At 43.6% G+C, this 19,319-nt stretch overlaps 1 protein-coding gene across 2 annotated transcripts in view; it reads right to left on the reverse strand.

Annotated features, from left to right (window-relative positions):
• Positions 1-19,319, reverse strand: part of AGGF1 (angiogenic factor with G-patch and FHA domains 1) — a 425,972-nt gene that overhangs the window by 18,640 nt on the left and 388,013 nt on the right. For both annotated transcript variants that reach the window (XM_078675220.1, XM_078675222.1), the window contains exon 12: positions 16,564-16,691. In XM_078675220.1, the coding sequence (XP_078531346.1) occupies positions 16,564-16,691 (128 nt within the window). The remainder of the gene's footprint in view (positions 1-16,563; positions 16,692-19,319) is intronic.

Genomic DNA, 19,319 nt, shown 5'->3' on the forward strand with positions numbered 1-19,319 from the left:
ACATTGTCACAATGTTTCAGTATTCCATAAAGTCACTAGGGTAACATTTTCTTCTTACGACCTAAGCTGTGGAAACAAGTCCTGTTAAAAAACACAGCCACTTGACTTTTAAAATCACATGACCGAAGGAGGTATCAAATGTGAAGCGCCCAAAGTGAATGTGACGTGCATTTGTGACCATCAGACTGTAATTATACACGGAGAGGATGCTCACACAGTAAGCTTTGTTTCACTAAATAGATGCTACATTAAGGATCCCAGACTAAACTGAAAAAGCTCCTAAAGCAAAAAAGCGTCAAACCATCGATACTCCATAAATGTGTCTGCTTCCTAGATTCCTGAGGTGGTAAAATAACAAAGGAATCCGAGGGTCTGAATTCCTCTATGCAACAAAGTACATCCTATGCAACGCACAGAAGCTGACCCACCCCAAAGAAGATCGGAGACAGCACTGAAACAGTTATAGCCCTTGTTTCTCCATACCAAACTACGCAAAGACTCTTTATGAAACACAAATATTAAGAAGAGAAGGTAATAGTATTTGTGTTGTGATGTCATTGTTTTTCATGATCCTTTTTGACGGATGACTTTATAGAATTTTTAAGTTACAGAGCATCAACGCATAGGCTCCATGTCTTCAAGATCAGTGATCACCAATAAACAGGCTATTTAAGGAATACCAGTGAACAATACCTTAAAACTCCCCGCTATGCTGTAGCATTCACGAACCAGCACTAATCATATGGAGAGGGCAACCCTAGAGGTAGCACAGTATGGGGTTAGAACCTCACAAGGGAACCAAAAGCCAAAAGGTAAAAACGAAAAGTGGGAGTGGGGGATGAAAGTATCTGGCACGGAGAATATTGCTTGTGTGGGCTGCTGAGGGTGGCAGCGAATTGATGTAGAGAAGCTCCAAGTACACCTTTAAGATGACATGAACAGCGACATGTAAAAAATAGAAATAACGATTAGGTTAACAATAGGAGGATATCCCAAAGTATCTCACAAGACCTCTCTATCATCATGTATAGGTAACCACTCACCGGCATACCATACCCAAGGCAGGGGAGAATCTCCCACGAAAATCCAAGATAAGCTAACAGTGTAGTATGGTCCCAATCCTCTCCATCGCGTGCTATGAAGTAGGTGGGCAAAATAGGGGGAAATTTGTCTACACATGCAGCTATAGGAATCAGAGCATCAGGAAACATCTTAAAGGTGTGGCACTTTGGGGGAGTCCAAACACGTACCCCAAGTGTGAGCAAACAGCACTGTCTGATCACACAGCCTGTCAATCAATCAATACTTGTAAAGCACAGCTTAACACCCGTGAGGGTATACAGGCACTAGGTTGCTAGGCTTAGTTGAAAGGCCAGGTCTTTAGTTTCTTACTGAAGTCTATCAGCGAGGGCGACATTCGTAGGCGGAGGGGAGGGCATTCCAGGACTTGGTGGCGAGGTGGGTGAAGGAGCGGCCTCTGCTGTGGCTATGGCGGATGCGCAGTCTGTGCGAGGGCGACAGAGCAAAGGTGTCTGGATGGCTGGGGGAAATTCACGCGGTGGTTCATGTACACTAGTCCTTAATCGTGGAGGGCTTTGTAGGCTGTGTCAGTATCTTGAATTGGCATCTTTTCTGGATGGGGGTGCCAGTGGAGATTCCTCAGGTGTAGTTGATGTGGGTGCGTTTGGGCAGGCTGAGGATCAGTCTGGCTACTGAGTTCTGTATTGTCTGGAGCCTTCTCATGAGTTCGGTGGTGGTTCCTGCATACAGTGCATTGCTTTAGTCCAGATGGCTGGTGACTAATGCTTGCATGACTGTTATTCTGGTGCTGATCGGGAGTCATTTGAAGATTCTTCTGAGCATTCGAAGAGTGTGGAAGAAGGTAGAGGAGACTGCGTTGATCTGTCGTTTCATGGTGAGTTTGAATGTCCATGGATGATCCCGAGGTTGTGTGCATGGTCTTTCGGTCTGGGTGAGTCTGAGTTTGACGGTCCACCAGGTGTCGTTCCATAGGGAGGTGTGGTTGCCAAAGATCAGGACTTCGGTCTTGTCAGTTTTGAGCTACAGACAGTTGGCCTTTATCCAGTCTGCGACATTTCTTCATGCAGTTGTGGAAGGTGGTCGTGGTGGTGGTGGGTCTGCTGAGAGCGAGATGATGAGCTGAGTATCGCTGGCTAGGATACGATGTTGAGATCGTGGGTTCTGACTATGTCAACTAGCAGTGTTATGTGGGTGTTGAAGCGGGTGGGGCTGAGGGATGAACCTTGAGGGACGCCATAGATAGAGCTCTTGGGTTCTGAGGTGAAGGAAGGTAGGTGGATTCTCTGTATATATCCTGTGAGGAATGAAGCAATCCATCTGAGTGTGTCCCCGTTGATCCTGATCGGGTGCAGTCTCTTGATGAGTGTGTGGTGGAATATGGTGTTGAACGCTGCAGAGAGGTCAAGGATGATAAGGGACGGCTATTCTCCCCTGCAATATGCTTGTTAAAAATCATCAGTACCTACACCAACATATCCAATGCTTCACTGACACTCATGGCTGTGACAGAGGAAGGCAGTACTTCCATGAAGAACAGCACAGGAAGGACCAGGGGAGTTCAGCAAGCTGAATGAATGATAGAACATGACAAGAATTTTAAAATTTGAAATATGGGGTAAAGATATATCAGAGCAATTCCTAACTGGGTAAGGGAAATAAAGTCCTACGTAGAAAATACCTTAGAATGGGGGCCAAGATAGGGCTCTTCCAAATCTCTGACTTAAATTTCAAAGAAGCAGTACTCTGCTGAGGAAACCTTATGAACCTTAAAAAACATTGGTATAATCTTCTGAAACCGAAGCACAGTAGGGTGGAATGTTTCATCCACTGCTGTAAATAATCAAACCCTAGCTATTTACTTATGCTGGACAAGGACATAATGTGGAATAACCAAAGACCGAAATACAACAAGCATTTGCAATGCAATAGGTCTCGAATTAATTACATTTTGAGGTATTGGAGTTGCAAATAGCAATGTTTCTTTAGGTATGAGTTCAGAATTTATCAACAGCAGGGATCCCGAGAAAAAACAAGCAGAAATAAGCAAAGCACATACATGCCAGATAAAGCAGACTGCGGCATTTTATGGATTCCTAAGAGGGGAGGGGAGGACAGAGCGAAGGGAAAGAAAGGAAGAGTGAAGGGGCTGGTGGGGAGACAGTGAAGGGGCAGACAGATGGGAAAGAGATAACAAACAGTGCAAAAAACTGTAGACCAATTACTGTGGTTTATTCTGTTGCAACTGAAGTGTGTGTGTTTCGTACTAGTAGTTACATCGCGTGTGGTGCCATTTGAAGCACAATTTAACCTCTGTGTCATACTAACAGAATGGAAACTACGCTGCTTCAGCCGTGTGCTCAGAAGGTTCAACAGTGTGTGCATAAAATGAGCCTCGATAATTATTAGGCGCAGGGATTAGCCCATTTTAGTTGGCACTAAGGAAGGATGAAATACTCACTTAATCCCTTCCTGTAAGGTTGCAAGATGGGCTCTGCAATATGCCAGAGGAAACAACAAGCCAGTGGCAGAGCTGGCATTTTGGAGCTAACGTGGTTGGGTGTGAATTAAAACATTCTGGCCACTTTGTGACCATTTGTTTTGCTTTATTTAGTTAAATAAATAGTTTTTGTATTGTGAACCATTTTTGCCTCTCCGTACCAAGACTGCATTTGGTAACAGAAAAAAATTCTTAAAAATATGACATTTCCAGCAAAAGCGTAAAAAAAAATTGATTTCAAAGGGGAGCGAAGGAAGGAAATGAGAGGAAAAACAGGTTAAAAAGAAAAACTATACTAGCGCTTCAGTGACAAACCCAAGTCTTGCTAATGTGATTGGATGTGAATAAAACCAATCTGGGACCTTTGCGACCACTCTGTGTTGCTTTATTTAGTTAATTGTTGATTTTTAGTAATGTGAACTTTTTTTCGATCCGTTCTGAGGCTGCACTTCCGAACAGAAAAATGTCAGAAACAGATGACATTAAAGACCTTAAAAAGGGAAACGGGCAACAGAAAAGTGAAACAAGCATTTGCAATGCAATAGGTCTTGCATTAATTAAGTTTGAGCTATTGGCATTACTAAATATTGCAACACCAATTGCAAAAAAAGTCTATAAATTGTAGGCCAAAAAAAGGTGTATTTATTTTTGTCGTAATGGTGGCATGCTGCGCTTTAGATGAATATGTTTAAAAGTAAAGTGTGCCATACTGTGATTGCTACACTAGTAAATTGTGGCTGCGTTAACAATTGATGTGTGCACTGATGGCTGGTGGTGTGTGTGCCTGTAGAAATTGTGCACTGATGGCTGGCGGTGTGTGTGCCTGGTAGAAGTGTGCACTACCGGCTGGTGATGTGTGCCTGGTGAAAGCGTGCACTGACGGCTGGTGGTGTGTGTGCCTGGTTAAAGTGTGCACTGACGGCTAATGGTGTGTGTGCCTGGTGAAAGCGTGCACTGATGGCTGGTGGTGTGTGTGCCTGGTGAAAGCGTGCACTGACGTCTGGTGGTGTGTACCTGGTGGAAGCATGCACTGACGGCTGGTGGTGTTTGTGCCTGGTGAAAGCACGCACTGACGGCTGGTGGTGTTTGTGCCCGGTGAAAGCGTGCACTGACGGCTGGTGGTGTTTGTGCCCAGTGAAAGCGTGCACTGACGACTGATTGTGTCTGGTGAAAGTGTGCACTGATGGTGTGGTTGTGTGTGTGGTTGTAGTTGTGTGTGTGGTTGTATGTGTGGTTGTATGTGTGGTTGTAGTTGTGTGTGTGGTTGTGATTGTGTGTGTGATTGTGTATGTGTGTGGGTGTGTGGTTGTGGGTGTGTGGTTGTGTTTGTGGTTGTGTGTGTGTGTAGTTGCGTGTGTGGTTATGCGTGTAGTTCTGTGTGTGTGGTTCTGTGTGGTTGTGAGTGTAGTTGTGTGTGTGCTTGTGTGTGCTTGTGTGTGTGCTTGTGTGTGTGCTTGTGTGGTTGGGTATGTTTTTTGTGTGGTTGGGTTACGTGTGTGTATATGTGTGTGTGGTTGTGTGTGGTTGGGTGTACGTGTGGTTGTGTGTGGTTGTGTGTATGTTTGGTTGTGTGGGGTTGGGTGTGTTTGTGTGTGTGTTTGTGTGTGGTTGTGCGTGTGGTTGTGTGTGTGTGGTTGTGTGTGTGTAGTTGTGTGTGTGGTTATGTGTGTGTGGTTATGTGTGTGTGGTTGTGTGTGGTTGTGTGTGTGGTTGTGTGTGGTTGTGTGTGTGGTTGTGTGTGTGTGGTTGTGTCTGTGTGGTTGTGTGTGTGTGGTTGTGTGTGTGGTTGTGTGTGTGGTTTTGTGTGTGGTTGTGTGTGTGGTTGTGTGTGTGGTTGTGTGTGTGTGTGTGGTTGTGTGTGGTTGGGTGTGTGTGGTTGTGTGTGTGGTTGTGTGTGGTTGTGTGTGTGTGTGGTTGTGTGTATATGTGGTTGTGTGTGGTTGTGTATGTGGTTGTATGTGGTTGTGTGTGTGTGGTTGGGTGTGTTTGTGGTTTGGTGTGTTTATGTGTGTGGTTGTGGTTGTGTGTGTGTGGTTGTGTGTGGTGCGTTTGGGTGTAGTTGGTTGTGTGTGTGGGGGTGTGTGTATGAAGTTGTGTGCTTGACTCCAATTCAGCCTGTCTAAGGGTGAGTTGCTGGGGTTGATGGAAAATGCCCCCATATCTGTTTCTCCACATGTCAGATTCTGCACGTTTTAGGTATTCAGTTTTGTATGATTGTATATATTTGTAGATGTATTGTGTTTGCTTTTAGCACATTGAACGTTGCATAATTGATATGCGTAGTATTTTTTCCCGGCCATCCAGAACAATTCTCCTGTTTGCGTATTCATCAGGTTTTACATTGCCTTTGCCTATTGGATAATTTAAAAAAAGGGGGTGGTGATGGACAGAGTATCTGAGTTAATCAGAACACTCCTACCCAGTCAACTGTTCCCATGATGCACTGGGCCAGGGACAGACTAATTTGCATATAGCCAGGTTCTGAACTGGGATGGTGCAGTGAGCTAAAAAACCGTGATGGATCAAGCCCTGATCTCTTGACTGGGTAGGAGTGTTCTGAATAACTCAGATACTCTGTCCATCACCACCCCCTTTTTGAAATATTTTGCCTATTGGATGGCATATTATTTTAGGTGGTCCAAAACACGATACTTTGGATGGGCCTGCTGTGCATTATGTTGTATCAGATGGCTGTGTTCCTTAGCATTCATATAGGATAGCTAGAGTTAGCTTCGTTGTGACAAAGTATTCCAGGGAAGCACAATTTTCGATATCTCCCGTAGCTTATTTTTAAAGTGCCGTTCATGATAATAAGTATTACGTGGGGCACTGGAAAGATATTAAGTGGGATGAACGTTATCGGGGCTCATCTAGGTAAAGATTTTGACTGGAGACTAAAGGCACAGATCTATTTCGGGGGAAGCGGGGGGGGGCGGTGGGGGGATGGACTTTCGCCGATTAACAGTGCCAGCGGGATATCAACAGGGGAAATAATTATCAAGATTCAGGTAAAGCCCTCAAACCTGGTGAAGTTTAAACGAAAACTCCCCACTGAAGCGAACTTCCCACCCTTGATACACACTGGTAAAGAAGGATAGGTTATTATTGTGGAAAACTTTGGCAGGCTTGGACGGCTCTGAATGAAAGCCACTTCGAAAGTACATTTTCATATGCTGTGGTAGATGGAATGCAAGGCTATTTTGCATTTTTTTTACCCCATAGCACTTAAAGCGCTGGATGGGAGCCTTGGCGTCTATATATTAGCAAGACAAGCAATGGCGTCAGGTGGCAGCTGTGCACGTCGCACGTGCTTGTGCATGTGACAGCAAGCTGGTGGCCAGCATGTCTGAGAGACATGCCTGCTGGCTTTGCTGCAATTCTCTATGTGGGCTGTCCCTTAAAACGTGTGCTCAAGTAGCCCCAGACTCCAGCAGGGCTGTGCATGAGGCAGTGCACCTCGCAGACAGAGCGCTGGACTCGATGGGTTTCCCCAGACTGGTGGTGGAGGGGGGCAGCTCTGATTCACGCGTGGGATATCTGCGCCAAACTGCACATGCTGTGCGCCTGTTGACTCTGCCTGCATGTGCACTGGTGCAAGTAGAGGGGTTCTCAGCTGTGTGAAGGGTCTGTGTGAATCGACGGAACACCTAATAGGAAGCAGTAGAAATACTGTATATTGATAAATGCCGCCTTTCTCACAAGATATTGCGTGAAGACATTATCAGGCCTCGGAACTTTTGTTTTCAGCAGTATCGGGAATAATGCACTTGGTGCGTGTCTGGATAAATGACTGAGTTTACCTCGCGTCGAAATACTGCTGCAAGTCTTGTTTTGTTGCATTTACACAAGAACCCGCTACGTGATGTGGTGATGTAGTTGTAGCCTCTTGGTTAATAAAGAAGAATCTGAGCGAATCCAAAGAAATGTTATTTCTCTTCTATTTTATGCAATATCTTCGACACCGGTTTAATGCAATGATCTTGAACATGCCGACAAGAGATGGATGAGGGGCTGGAGGAGGTGTGGAAAAAGTAGAAATGTGTGAAGGGGGACGAAAGGAATGGGAGAGGATTGGTGGCAAAGGTGAAAGTAACTAGAAGTGAGACTGCAAGAGGTAGGAGAGAGGAGTTGTGACCACTTTTGCGGCCGCTTTGATGTTCTCAGTGGCCGCACGGCTCACTGAGAACATCAAAGCGGCAGCGAAAGTGCTCCCAAAGTCTGCAGGCTGACAAATGATGCGCACGCGCGCCCGGCGCACATGCACTGTACCCGATCCGCCTGCAGCCTTTGGGAGCACTTTTAAAAGTCATACAAAGACGTGTTGCACTCCGTTATTCTCTCAATTTCTTCTTCCATGTGTAAACCAAATGTTTATCTCATGCGTGCTCACCGTTGACGTGCTAAGCCCACAAATTCTTGCAGGAGGTTTTAAATGAATGAGATTGAGAATGTGCGCAGGATTAAAAAGACGAATAAGAAGTTTGAAAAAAATTGAATAGTTAAAGAAACTGATGCATTTGCAAACAATGAAAAAAAGCTGTCGCCACTGGCATTGGGGCAAAAGCAGCCCCAAGTTTTGATGAGCACTTTTAAAAGCCCACTAAATATCTCGCATATCATCGCTTACGCAATAGCTAGGCGAGACCTAAAAAATGCAGGAGCAGCAGACGATAAAGAAACAAGCAACTGGGTGTGGAAAAGAGGAAGGGAAGAAGGGAGGGTGAGTGCTAGTCCACTGCATACATCTGATCCGTCCTTTCAGATCCTTTACTGAGGCAGGCTGGAGCCCTGTGAGTGATTGGAAGGGAGGGGTAGGGGGAGCGAGTTGAAAACACAGGCCAGTAAAAGCAAAACCTGCCCAGTGCCCTTTCATTAGCGCAGCGCTGATAAAGTTAATACCTATAATTTTCCCTGGAGACCAGGGCCAGTCCACAGGGGGCACAGATCAGTGCCCCCTGGTCTCAGGCTGACTGCAGCATAACCCGCCTTTTCCGTCTGCCTGGCTCCCCCGGCCTGCTGGAGCCTGCTGACTGATTGGGAGGGAGAGCAAAGAAAGTGAAACCAGCGCAGCACTGATAAAGTATGCTTTATTCACCACTAGGACAACTGGGGAAAAAAACAGTTTCACTGACGTGATGTCAGCTGAAGTCATGGTGTGCCGGAAACAGGAAAAAGAGTACTCCAGAACAAGAGATGAAGAATGGAAGTGAAGGTAACTGTAGTTGGTTGGTGCTGCTCTTAGAAAAACGGAAGTTAGGTATAACTGCTGGAACCATTTAGCAAGAACAAAGAACAAGGGAACCGTACTCACAAAGAGCCCAGATACTGCTCTAAAGTATCCTGGGAGCTGGCTCATTGATATCCAGGCTTCGCTAGATCTTCGCTACTGGATGGAAGCTATTTATACAAACAATTAGACGGAGCCAGAACCCGTCACGCTACGGACACACACAGTGTTCGGGCCCTGCTCCCCATCTCCAGCGCTCAGACACACCCCTTCCGCGCTCGCTATTACAGCCTTCTGATTTGCTGCGGTTTTCTCGTCTGTGCCATCCTTAAATTCTGACTGCCAACCACTACCCTCACACGGGTGCCCGGCTGGGTCCCCTGTGAGTATTTTCCTTCACTGTGCTCACGGTGACACTCTTTCCACACTAGGCATTGCAGATCATCCTTCAGGTGTCCCTACACCTACACTTTTAGGTCCTGAAGAGACCCTATATTGCACACAGGGTCGAAACGCCAATGACTGTTAACAAAAGCGAACCATTATACAGCACTTCTCATTGTATAAAGTGCGGATTTACACAATGCATACCTCCTAATGGTCGTTTTTATGTTTTAAAGGAAACGTGGTACATATGTCACAAAATCTTTCACCATTAGTTTAGGTTCCAAAACTTCACTGGGACACCCCTCACTAATGTTTAATGATTATTTTGAAACTAAGTGTGCTAATTCTTTCTTTTTGAAATACCATATATGTATTGTTGTGTCTTTCAACTCACTGCATAAATAATTGTCTATACCAATCAAAATCCTTAGTGTGTTCGCCTTGCTCTATTTTTTACATCAACTTAACCCTGAATATTGCCATTGCGCCAGCTTTATTATTATAAATAAGCTCTTATTAGTCCACAGGAGCCATTGTTCTTTTGCTAAACAAGAAACCATTTAGCAAGCAGCTAAGAAGAGCGATAATGGATTTAACCAATGGGAAGGCAGCAGGCAGGACATTTTGCACTACAACAGGTCTTCTAGTTCGAGGCATGTGTGCTGTAGATACACATGCTGTGCATAGACTGTAAAGCAGTCCCTCTTCCTAGGCAGTGGTTAACCCTTGGGGGTTACAGTTGTTTGAAAAAGAGTATTTTAGTACAGCTAGGCTAACATTGGCTTTTTGACGTGCAGATACATCCACACAATAATGTTTTGTAAATGTGTGTTGAGTGGACCATGTTGCTGCTGTGCAAATATCAGCAGTTAGAATGTTCCCTAAAAATGTAATTGAAGCTCCTATTTTGCAAGTAGAGTGAGCCTTAGGGGATAAAGGTAGAAGCCTTTTAGCTTTAGCCTAACAAGTTTTGATGCATTTAACTATCCACCTAGAAATATTAGATTTGTAAATTGCATTTCCCATGTGTGGAGGTGTGAAAGCAATAAATAATTGTTTAATCTTTCTGTTTTTTTTAACCCTGTCACAATAATACATTAAAACTCTTGTAACATCTGAAGTATGTAAAGCGCTCTCTGCAACTGAATCAATTTGTCGAAAGGAGACAGGTAATTCTATTGATCGCTTGATATGAAAATTGGAAACTTCCTTTGGAAGGAATTTTGGGTTCATTCTAAGCACTACTTTGTCTTCAAGAAGCAGGAAGAATGATTCTTTTGAGGTAATGCCTGAATCTCACTGACCCTTCTAAGTGAAGAGATAGCGATTAAAAAGGCAACTTTCCACGACAAGTAATGCAATTGGCAAAAGTGAAGTGACTCAAATGGAAGCCATATAAGTCTTGTTAGTACAATAATTCCGTTCCATGCTGGTGCAAGTGGAAGCTTTGGATGTATGATTCTTTTACGTCCCTCCATAAAAGCTTTAATAACAGGTATCTTAAATAACGATAAGTGCTGTCTATTTTGCAAATAGGCTGCAATAGCAATCAGGTGAAATCGTATTGAAGTATAAGTTAACCCTGTGGTTTGTAAATGCAATACGTAAGTATGTACTTGTGCATTCAAGGGGTTAAAGTTTTGTTGCTGGCAGTATAGAACACATCTTCTCCATTTATCTACATAACACTGACTTGTGGTAGGTTTGCAAGCTTCTTCGATAATATCCATACATTGTTGTGGTAAGTTTAAGTATCAAATTCTAAGACTTCAGGAGCCGTATCACAAGGTTCATTTCCTTGGGATTGGGGTGTCTTGGTGTACCTTTGTTCTGTGTGAGGAGGTCTGGGTTGAGGTGAACTTTTTCAAGTGGGCTGTGTGCTGGATGGATGGGTATATGGAAGTAGGCGTCCTTTACATCCAAGACAGTCATGATTATTTTAGAATAATGGAATGAGTTATTGAAGGGTGACCATAAGGAAGTGTTCCGATAGGATGTAGTGAATGAGTGCTCTGAGGTCGAGAACGGGTCATGGTGTTCCATCTTTTTTTGAGAATGAGGAAGTATAATGAATATACCCCTGTTCCTTGATAATGTTTTTGGACTGGTTGTATTGCTCCTTTTAGTAATAGAGATGGTACTTCCTGTTGAAGGAGATTTTGATGTTGTATTTATACTTAGTGTTTGCAAGGTGGAATATTTGGAGGAGTTGTAATGAGGTCCAGAAAAGTAAACATGTAGGTGTACTTATATAGCGCAAACCTGTCACCCAAAGGGCATCCTGGCGCTTGCTTAGGGAACCCGTCCTGGTATTCCCCTGTGAGAAACCCCGGCAGGGTGTCCACAAGGTGAAAGCCAGGCATCCCGCCGCGAGGGGCCGTAGTGGAGATTAAGCAAGCTATTGCCCAGAGTTGCAGAGTGTGACCCCGTGATTGGAGTAGGCACCGGAGCGAGAATTGTCGAGACCGAGGAATTTTTGAGCCCGAGACCCGCCGAGGCGGGGAATCGAACCCTGGTCCACGGTCGATCTCAGCTTCCGGGTCTGCCGCCTCTAACCACTGAGCCACGCTTCTCCTGTTGGATAATATCTAACAACCGTTGATCTGCTGTGTCTGATTTCCATATTGAGAGAAAGTTTTGGAGACCACCCTCAATAGGTGTTAAATGGCCAGGGGGAATGGTATGGAAGTCATTGTTTAGTTAAGTATATTATTAACGTGAACTCTTCCTTTAAAATAGTTTCCTCTGTATGCACCCCTGTAAAGGTTTTAGCAATAGAGGTTTGCCCTTGATTTTTATATGCTGAACCTGTGTTTTCTGAGGAGGTAGATCTTGCACCTTGTTTATAGTTGGGTCTACGAAATGAACCACGACAACTACTTGTCTGCCGAGCCCCCAATGATTTTGAGACCTCTGTGTCCTTTTTTCATTTTTTGAAGGGCTGTGTCCACTTGAGGGCAGAACAGATGTTCTTTATCAAATGGGAGATTAAGAATGGCCTGTTGCACTTCAGGTTTAAACTGTAAAACACGGAGTCATGCATGTCTATGTAATAGCAGACTTGTATTTATACATCTAGCTTTGCTGCATCTACTGCACATTTTATTGAATTATTTGTAATGAGCTTTCCCTCATTCACAATTTCCTGCCCCCTTTTTCTGTGGTCTTCTGGGAGATGTTGGAGGAGCCCCTCCATCTCGCCCCTCTGAGCTCTATCATAGCGAGCTTATACAGCATGGCTGTTTGCTATATGCCAATGCTTAGGTGATTGTGCAGCTACACGTTTCCCAGAGGCATCAATAAGTTTGGACGCCCTTTCTGAGGGCAGTGCATCCCCTGTTTGGGAATTTGCAGTTTTCCTCACATTAGATACTACTAGGGAGTCAGGAGTTAATTGATTGCTTATACCAGGTGAATTTCTCCCGCAGTGGGACTGGCCTCAAGTCATATACTGCTCTGAACACAATGCAGATTTAAAACAGACTCTTTCCTTAATAGGCAGCCAATGAAGATCTCTCAAGGCCAATGCCGTGGAGGACCTACGCTAACTATTCAGCACCAGCTTTGCTGCCATGGACTGGACTCTCTGCAACCCCTGTAGGATAAATTGTAGTGCTCCCAGATACAGGGAGTTGCAGTAGTCCAGTCTGCTCAAAATGATACTCCTCACTACAAGAGGTCGAGTATCCCGAGGCAGTAACGGAAGAATCTGCCGTAGCATGCGCAGCAGAGAAAAACAGACACTAGCTGTTTTGTTGGCCTGTGACTCCATTTTGAGATTATCATCCAGCAGGACCCCCAGATTACACACCGTTTTAACCATTGCCAGGGGTTCATCCTCTGGGGTAAGCTTGAACTCCAGCGGTAAATGCTGAGACATTTTGGTAGTGGAGCAGTATACCACCTCTGTTTTTCCCCCATTGAATTGTAAGGAATTTTTCCTGAGTCAGCTAGCAGTCTGGCGCATACATTCCTGGAACGTATCAATCAACACCGCTTGTTTCCCTTCCAGGGAAAACACCAGTTGGGTGTCATCAGCATAGTTGACCAGGTCAATTCCCAAGGATTTAATAATGGGGAACAGAGAGCGCAGATAGATATAAAAAAGAATAGGGCTAATCGCAGAGCCCCGCCGCACCCCTTGGTGCACTGGAGACTTGCTAGAAGTAAACGGTGTCATGGTCACAGCCTACTGTCTCCCGTACAGATAGGATTGCAGCCACTGTAAGGCCCATCCTTTCACCCCAATATTTTTCAGTCTTTCCAGCAGTACCGTGTGGCTCCCTGTGTCGAATGTGGCCGACATGTCCAGTAACACTAGAACAGTGGAATTCCCTTTGTCAGCATGCATTCGTAGATTGTCCATTACAGTTGCCAAAACTGTCTCGGTACCATGGCCTGGGCGGAAGCCGAACTGGTCCCTATCCAGCAGATGGTTATCCTCAAGCTAGCATGACAAAGTTTTACTAACTGCTTTTTCTAAGATTTTAATCGGGTATGGCAGGAGGGAAATAGGTCTAAAGATTTGCTGGAATTGTAGGGTCGAGAGAGGATTTCTTGTGCAGGGGGGTCACCACTGCCTGCCTCCATACCTCTGGTACCACTCCATCTTCCAGGGACTGACAGCAAATTTGCCGCAGCCAGGGAGGGTTTTCCCCCCAAATTCTTTCCAAATTCTGTGTGGAAGGGGGTCTAAAGGAGAACCCGAGGAAACACTTTGGGCAAAGTTATTAAAAGAATCCTCCATGAGAGCTTGAAAGTTCTCAAGGGAAGTATCTATTCGGGATTCTTTACCTGACTTCCATGGTGATTCGTCCTGGCCACTGATGTTGCCAGGATGAAGATCTCCAACAATTTTAGTGATTTTCTCTTCAAAGTGGGAAGCAATCTCGTCGCAGAGTTTTTGCGATGCAACCACCTTGTTGCTTATACAGGCTGGGCTGGAAAGGTCCCTAAAGATATTGGAAAGCGCTTTTGTGCTGTTTGGTGCTTGTAAAATAGATTTAGCATAGAAGTCTGCTTTTGACCTAAAGATAGACTCCTTGTATCTGACCTGCGCCAATTTCAATTCTTTCTTATTCAGCTCTGAGTATGACCTTCTCCATTTTCTCTCAGCCTCCTTACATTTTATCTGCAGTAATTTCAGCGCCTCATTATACCAGGGGGCTGAGGCTTTTTTCCTATTCATGAGTCTTTTTACTGGAATTAATAGATCCAAGGTTCCAGCTATGTAGTTGCAATATGTTTGATAGGTTTTTTCATGGATACAGTAGGGGCAAAGAGATTCTGGTTTTGGAATCTCGAGTATGTCCTGTTTTTAACTAACTTGACCCACTCTCTTCCATTTTGATAGGTCACTGACCAATTGTTATTATCCTCCAACTTGGGTATCGTTATTCTAAAGTGACTTAGAGAGTGGTCAGTCTAACTTTGTGGCAGTATATCAACCACCTCGGTCTCGGCCTGATTAGCAAACAGATGATCTAATACATGCCCTCCTTGATGGGTTGGCTGTCGTACCAGTTGGTGTAAGTTAATGTATAAATGTTAAGTTAATGTTTAGATATGCTTTTATGTTTCTGGTGTCCCCGCACATGGGCTGGAATATTCATGTCCTTATGACTATTGATGAGGATCCCCTGGAAGAGAAGAATAGCTTTGTTCCTCTTTCTTCACCTGTTGTTGTGATCTCATAGTTTACTATCGACCAATAATGCATGTTTTCAGTGTTCCCCACAGAACACCATTATTATAGATCGAGATGTCCTTAACGTATAGAGAACAGAAGCACTTTGCGATCTATGAAACAATTAAAAAAGCTGCTTGTTCAATAATGAGATATTTTCTTTACAATGATTAGGATTCTTATTACAGCAGCTCAAAGGTTTATTGCAGATTACTAAAAATTCTACCCTAGAGTGTCTATTAAGTACTCTAGGGCATTCAAATTCCATATTTCTTCTCAAGTTTGTCAATTTCTTGATATACATATGTTCATAAGCCTATCGCATCAACAGAATCTAGCTCACTGAACCTCTCCATTCCTAGAGAATTGGCTTGCCACACCACCAAATTTGTCAAGCCTGAAGTAAAAAAAAACTTTCAAATGGTCAACGAAAAGTACTGTAGTCCAAGCAGAGATCTATAGCCCCCTCTGGACCAAAATCGAAGAGCTTAATTTGCTTGCTCACAATAGCAGTAGTTCAACACTTTTGTGGATTTACAGGACTTAACAAATTGGACCCTGTAAAAGGACTTTTCTCTTCTAACAGTGCACTCTTGCCAGGTGTCTTTTAAAGCTGAACAATCTTTCCCTTTGTTATCCTAATCTGAAATGTTTACTATGTACTTATCTTTGGCACACAGCACGACAAAACCATACTCATAGATCCAGCGGGATCTCTTTAGTGATGTGAGTTGGTCAGTCACCGCAGCTGGACGAGGATTTTATCAAAAAGAATTCAGATTGGTCACATTCATACTTATTTGCGACTTAATACTGGTTAGAGTTTTGTTTTACATTCATTGTGTCCTTGGCACCAACAACTGTGTTTCAACCTTTATCGCCATCAACTGTATTTCAACTGTTATCGTTAAGTAAAGTAATTCTTAAATATTCGTGACCTGCTTGCAAACTTAAGGGCCGATTCACAAAGGGCTTTTGCACTTGTGGCGGAGACCCCACATTTGCGGTGGGTGTGCCCACACTCGTGGCGGGACCTCTACAGTGGGTAACTGCAGTATGAAGCCCCCCCTATGACTGTAGGACCTCCGCCACGAGTGCGGAGCCCCTTTGTGAGTTGGTCCCTTAAATGTTCTGACAGTATGTAGCATGTCGATGGTAGGCTTCAAAGTCACATCAGCATCTCAAGCTTCACTTTTTCTATTACAATACTACATAAATGCTCCCTTTTATTGCAGAGGCATGTCCTAGTCTAAGATGTCGCACTGTTGTAGATGCACTCTATTCACATCTCTCTTCTTATTGAAAAATGAACACTTCTCTATGCTTCACAAATCTGTAAAATTTGTAATTTCACCCAACAATAATGGTCTTTAAAACAGGACCTGCTCCTCCATGATGATCCGTGCCACCTCTTGATTGCTTCAGGCAGCTTACTCTACCTGCACTGAAATCAGTCATGATGGCTTAATGATCCCCAGCATAGGGTATGTTGCGATGAAAACCCTTGTTCATAGCCAGTTTTAGAATTGTCTCCACCTCAGAACCATGGAAGTAAACCAAAGACTTAACGTTTCAGCCAGTATCCATCCTTGGCGGCATTTTCTTTGTTAAGCCAAAATGATTATGTACATACTGTTCACGAATATTTAACACATGTATTTCATACATGTCTGAATTAAATGTGTATGCCAATGGAGTCAAGAGTAAAGATCTGTATATACGTACATGTGAACAGAAGCTGGAGCATCATCCCTTTGAAATGTGCCTTCACTTCCTACTGTTCGTCTCCTTTTTCCTGCCCGGTCTCTGTAGTTCAGATTCTTCAGAGCTTGGTTTTCCTCATAGTCAAAATTCTTTTCAAATAAAAAGAAAGATACACACTCAAACTCCAAAAGATTGATAACATCACTCTGTCTATCTTCTGAAGGTACAATACCCATGACTACGTACTCATTACTTCATGAAGCTTATGTTTTAAGTGTGAAAATGGTGCACTTCTAAACACCTGCAGTAGACACATTTTCTGATGGAAAATGAATCTCTGTATCTGTTACAGGTGATGTTTTTAAATGAATACAGGTAGCTGGGTTCAACAATATCAGTTACTTTCAATAAACTAATTCATACGGGTGAGAAAAAGAACATTTACACAGCACTCATTGCTAATTTCTTCTTTATGCTTCAAATAAAGGTGTGAAGGTTGTAAAGGGTAGGGGGCATGGAAGCTGTAGTTATTGCTAATGCAAATCAGGGGAAGCCTCACAGTAAAAAAACAGTATCCCTGGAGTTTGACATTTCTGTGGATTTTTATCGTTGCTTTGTTGTGTGTTCGTGCATGGCTCAAGAGCTTCCCAAACACCCCTCCCCCCCTACACCAAAAAAAAAACAACACAATTCTGTACCCTCCGTTGCTCAGACTGTCAACGTGTCGCTGCTTTTCGTAACTGAGAAAATGTTTAATAAAAAAAATACATTCAATATGCCGTAGCCAACTGTAGACTTGCAAGCAAAGCACCGCATTCTTTATTTCAAGTTTACTTACTTTCACTCCCTCATTCTCACTCAAACACATTCATTCTCTCTCACTTGCACTCACTCAACTTTACCCACTTAACTTTCACTCACTTATTTGCACTCAATCGCATTCAGACTCACTCAAAATCTCACTCAGACTCATTCTTACTCTCACTCACATTCTTTCTCACTCACACTCACTTATTCTCACTCACTCAGACTCACTTACTCATGTGCACTCACTACCTTACAATCTCTCTTACTCTCAACTCAGTGCTACCTTCTGGCTCAAATTCACTTGTACTCATTCTTACTCTCTTTTACTAATCTTCACTTATTCTTACTCTCTTCAACACATTCATTCTCACTCATTTATGTTCACTCACTGCCATTCAATCTCACATTCATTCTCACTCACACTCCATTCTTTTTAACACGCTTCGCACTCATTCTTATTCATTCTCACTCACAGTCACTTTCACTGTCGCACACACAGACATGCTCACACATAAAAACAGACCCACTTTAGTGACCTGGTTCATAGCTCTCCTTTAGTGACCCGGTTCATAGCTCTCCTTTAGTGACCCGGTCCATAGCTCTCCTTTAGTGACCTGGTTCATAGCTCTCCTTTAGAGACCTGTTTCATAGCTCTCCTTTAGTGACCTGGTTCATAGCTCTCCTTTAGTGACCTGGTTCATAGCTCTCCTTTAGTGACCCGGTCCATAGCTCTCCTTTAGTGACCTGGTTCATAGCTCTCCTTTAGAGACCTGTTTCATAGCTCTCCTTTAGTGACCTGGTTCATAGCTCTCCTTTAGTGACCTGGTTCATAGCTCTCCTTTAGTGACCCGGTCCATAGCTCTCCTTTAGTGACCTGGTTCATAGCTCTCCTTTAGAGACCTGTTTCATAGCTCTCCTTTAGTGACCTGGTTCATAGCTCTCCTTTAGTGACCCGGTTCATAGCTCTCCTTTAGTGACCCGGTCCATAGCTCTCCTTTAGTGACCTGGTTCATAGCTCTCCTTTAGAGACCTGTTTCATAGCTCTCCTTTAGTGACCTGGTTCATAGCTCTCCTTTAGTGACCTGGTTCATAGCTCTCCTTTAGTGACCCGGTCCATAGCTCTCCTTTAGTGACCTGGTTCATAGCTCTCCTTTAGAGACCTGTTTCATAGCTCTCCTTTAGTGACCTGGTTCATAGCTCTCCTTTAGTGACCTGGTTCATAGCTCTCCTTTAGTGACCTGGTTCATAGCTCACTTTTAGTGACCTCTTACACAATGAGTCGCAGGGGTAGTGCTAGGAGTCGCAGCTGTGACTCCTGGTGACCCCTAAATGGAGTCCATGCATAACTTCTTTTTGAAAAGTTGAGCTTTATGATATGAACATGATGATTTCAACCTTTCACAAGAATTCTTTTAATTCACACAAGTGAATCATCGACGGCGTCATGGGGAGGGTGGGTTTGCGGGTGTGTATCTCTTGAATTAATTTAAATGCATTGGTGACAAGGGAAGTCTAATCTACTCTGTTAAGGTACGTTGACGTGTGAACGGATTCAGGAAACTCACATACTTATACATTTTAAGTTCTACGTGTCCTTAAGGTGGAATAAAGTGTTGCAAATCTCAAAATTAAAGTAATATATATATACAGTGATTCACTTTTATCTATATTTTGCCTTTGTCGATCGTATAACTTTCAATTAATTAAGAAAGTAAAATCCATTTTAAATGCAACTTAAATGTGAACTTTAGCTATGCTTGATTCGCTTCAGACTTCTGAGATTTCCATTTTCGTTTGGCGCTGCAGTTACTAGAAAGCAGGGGTTTACATTTTTTTAAATTTAAGCATGGCTGTACATTCTCGCGGTATTACAATATCAGATCTTGGACATATCATTTAAAGGGACCACTTAGAAGCAGGAAAGTGTAAGTGAAAGCTGTCTCCTTACGAGGGACCATATAGAAGGAAAG

This window comes from Lissotriton helveticus, chromosome 2_1 (genome assembly GCF_964261635.1).
Source record: "Lissotriton helveticus chromosome 2_1, aLisHel1.1, whole genome shotgun sequence".
NCBI classification, from domain to species: Eukaryota; Metazoa; Chordata; class Amphibia; order Caudata; family Salamandridae; genus Lissotriton; species Lissotriton helveticus.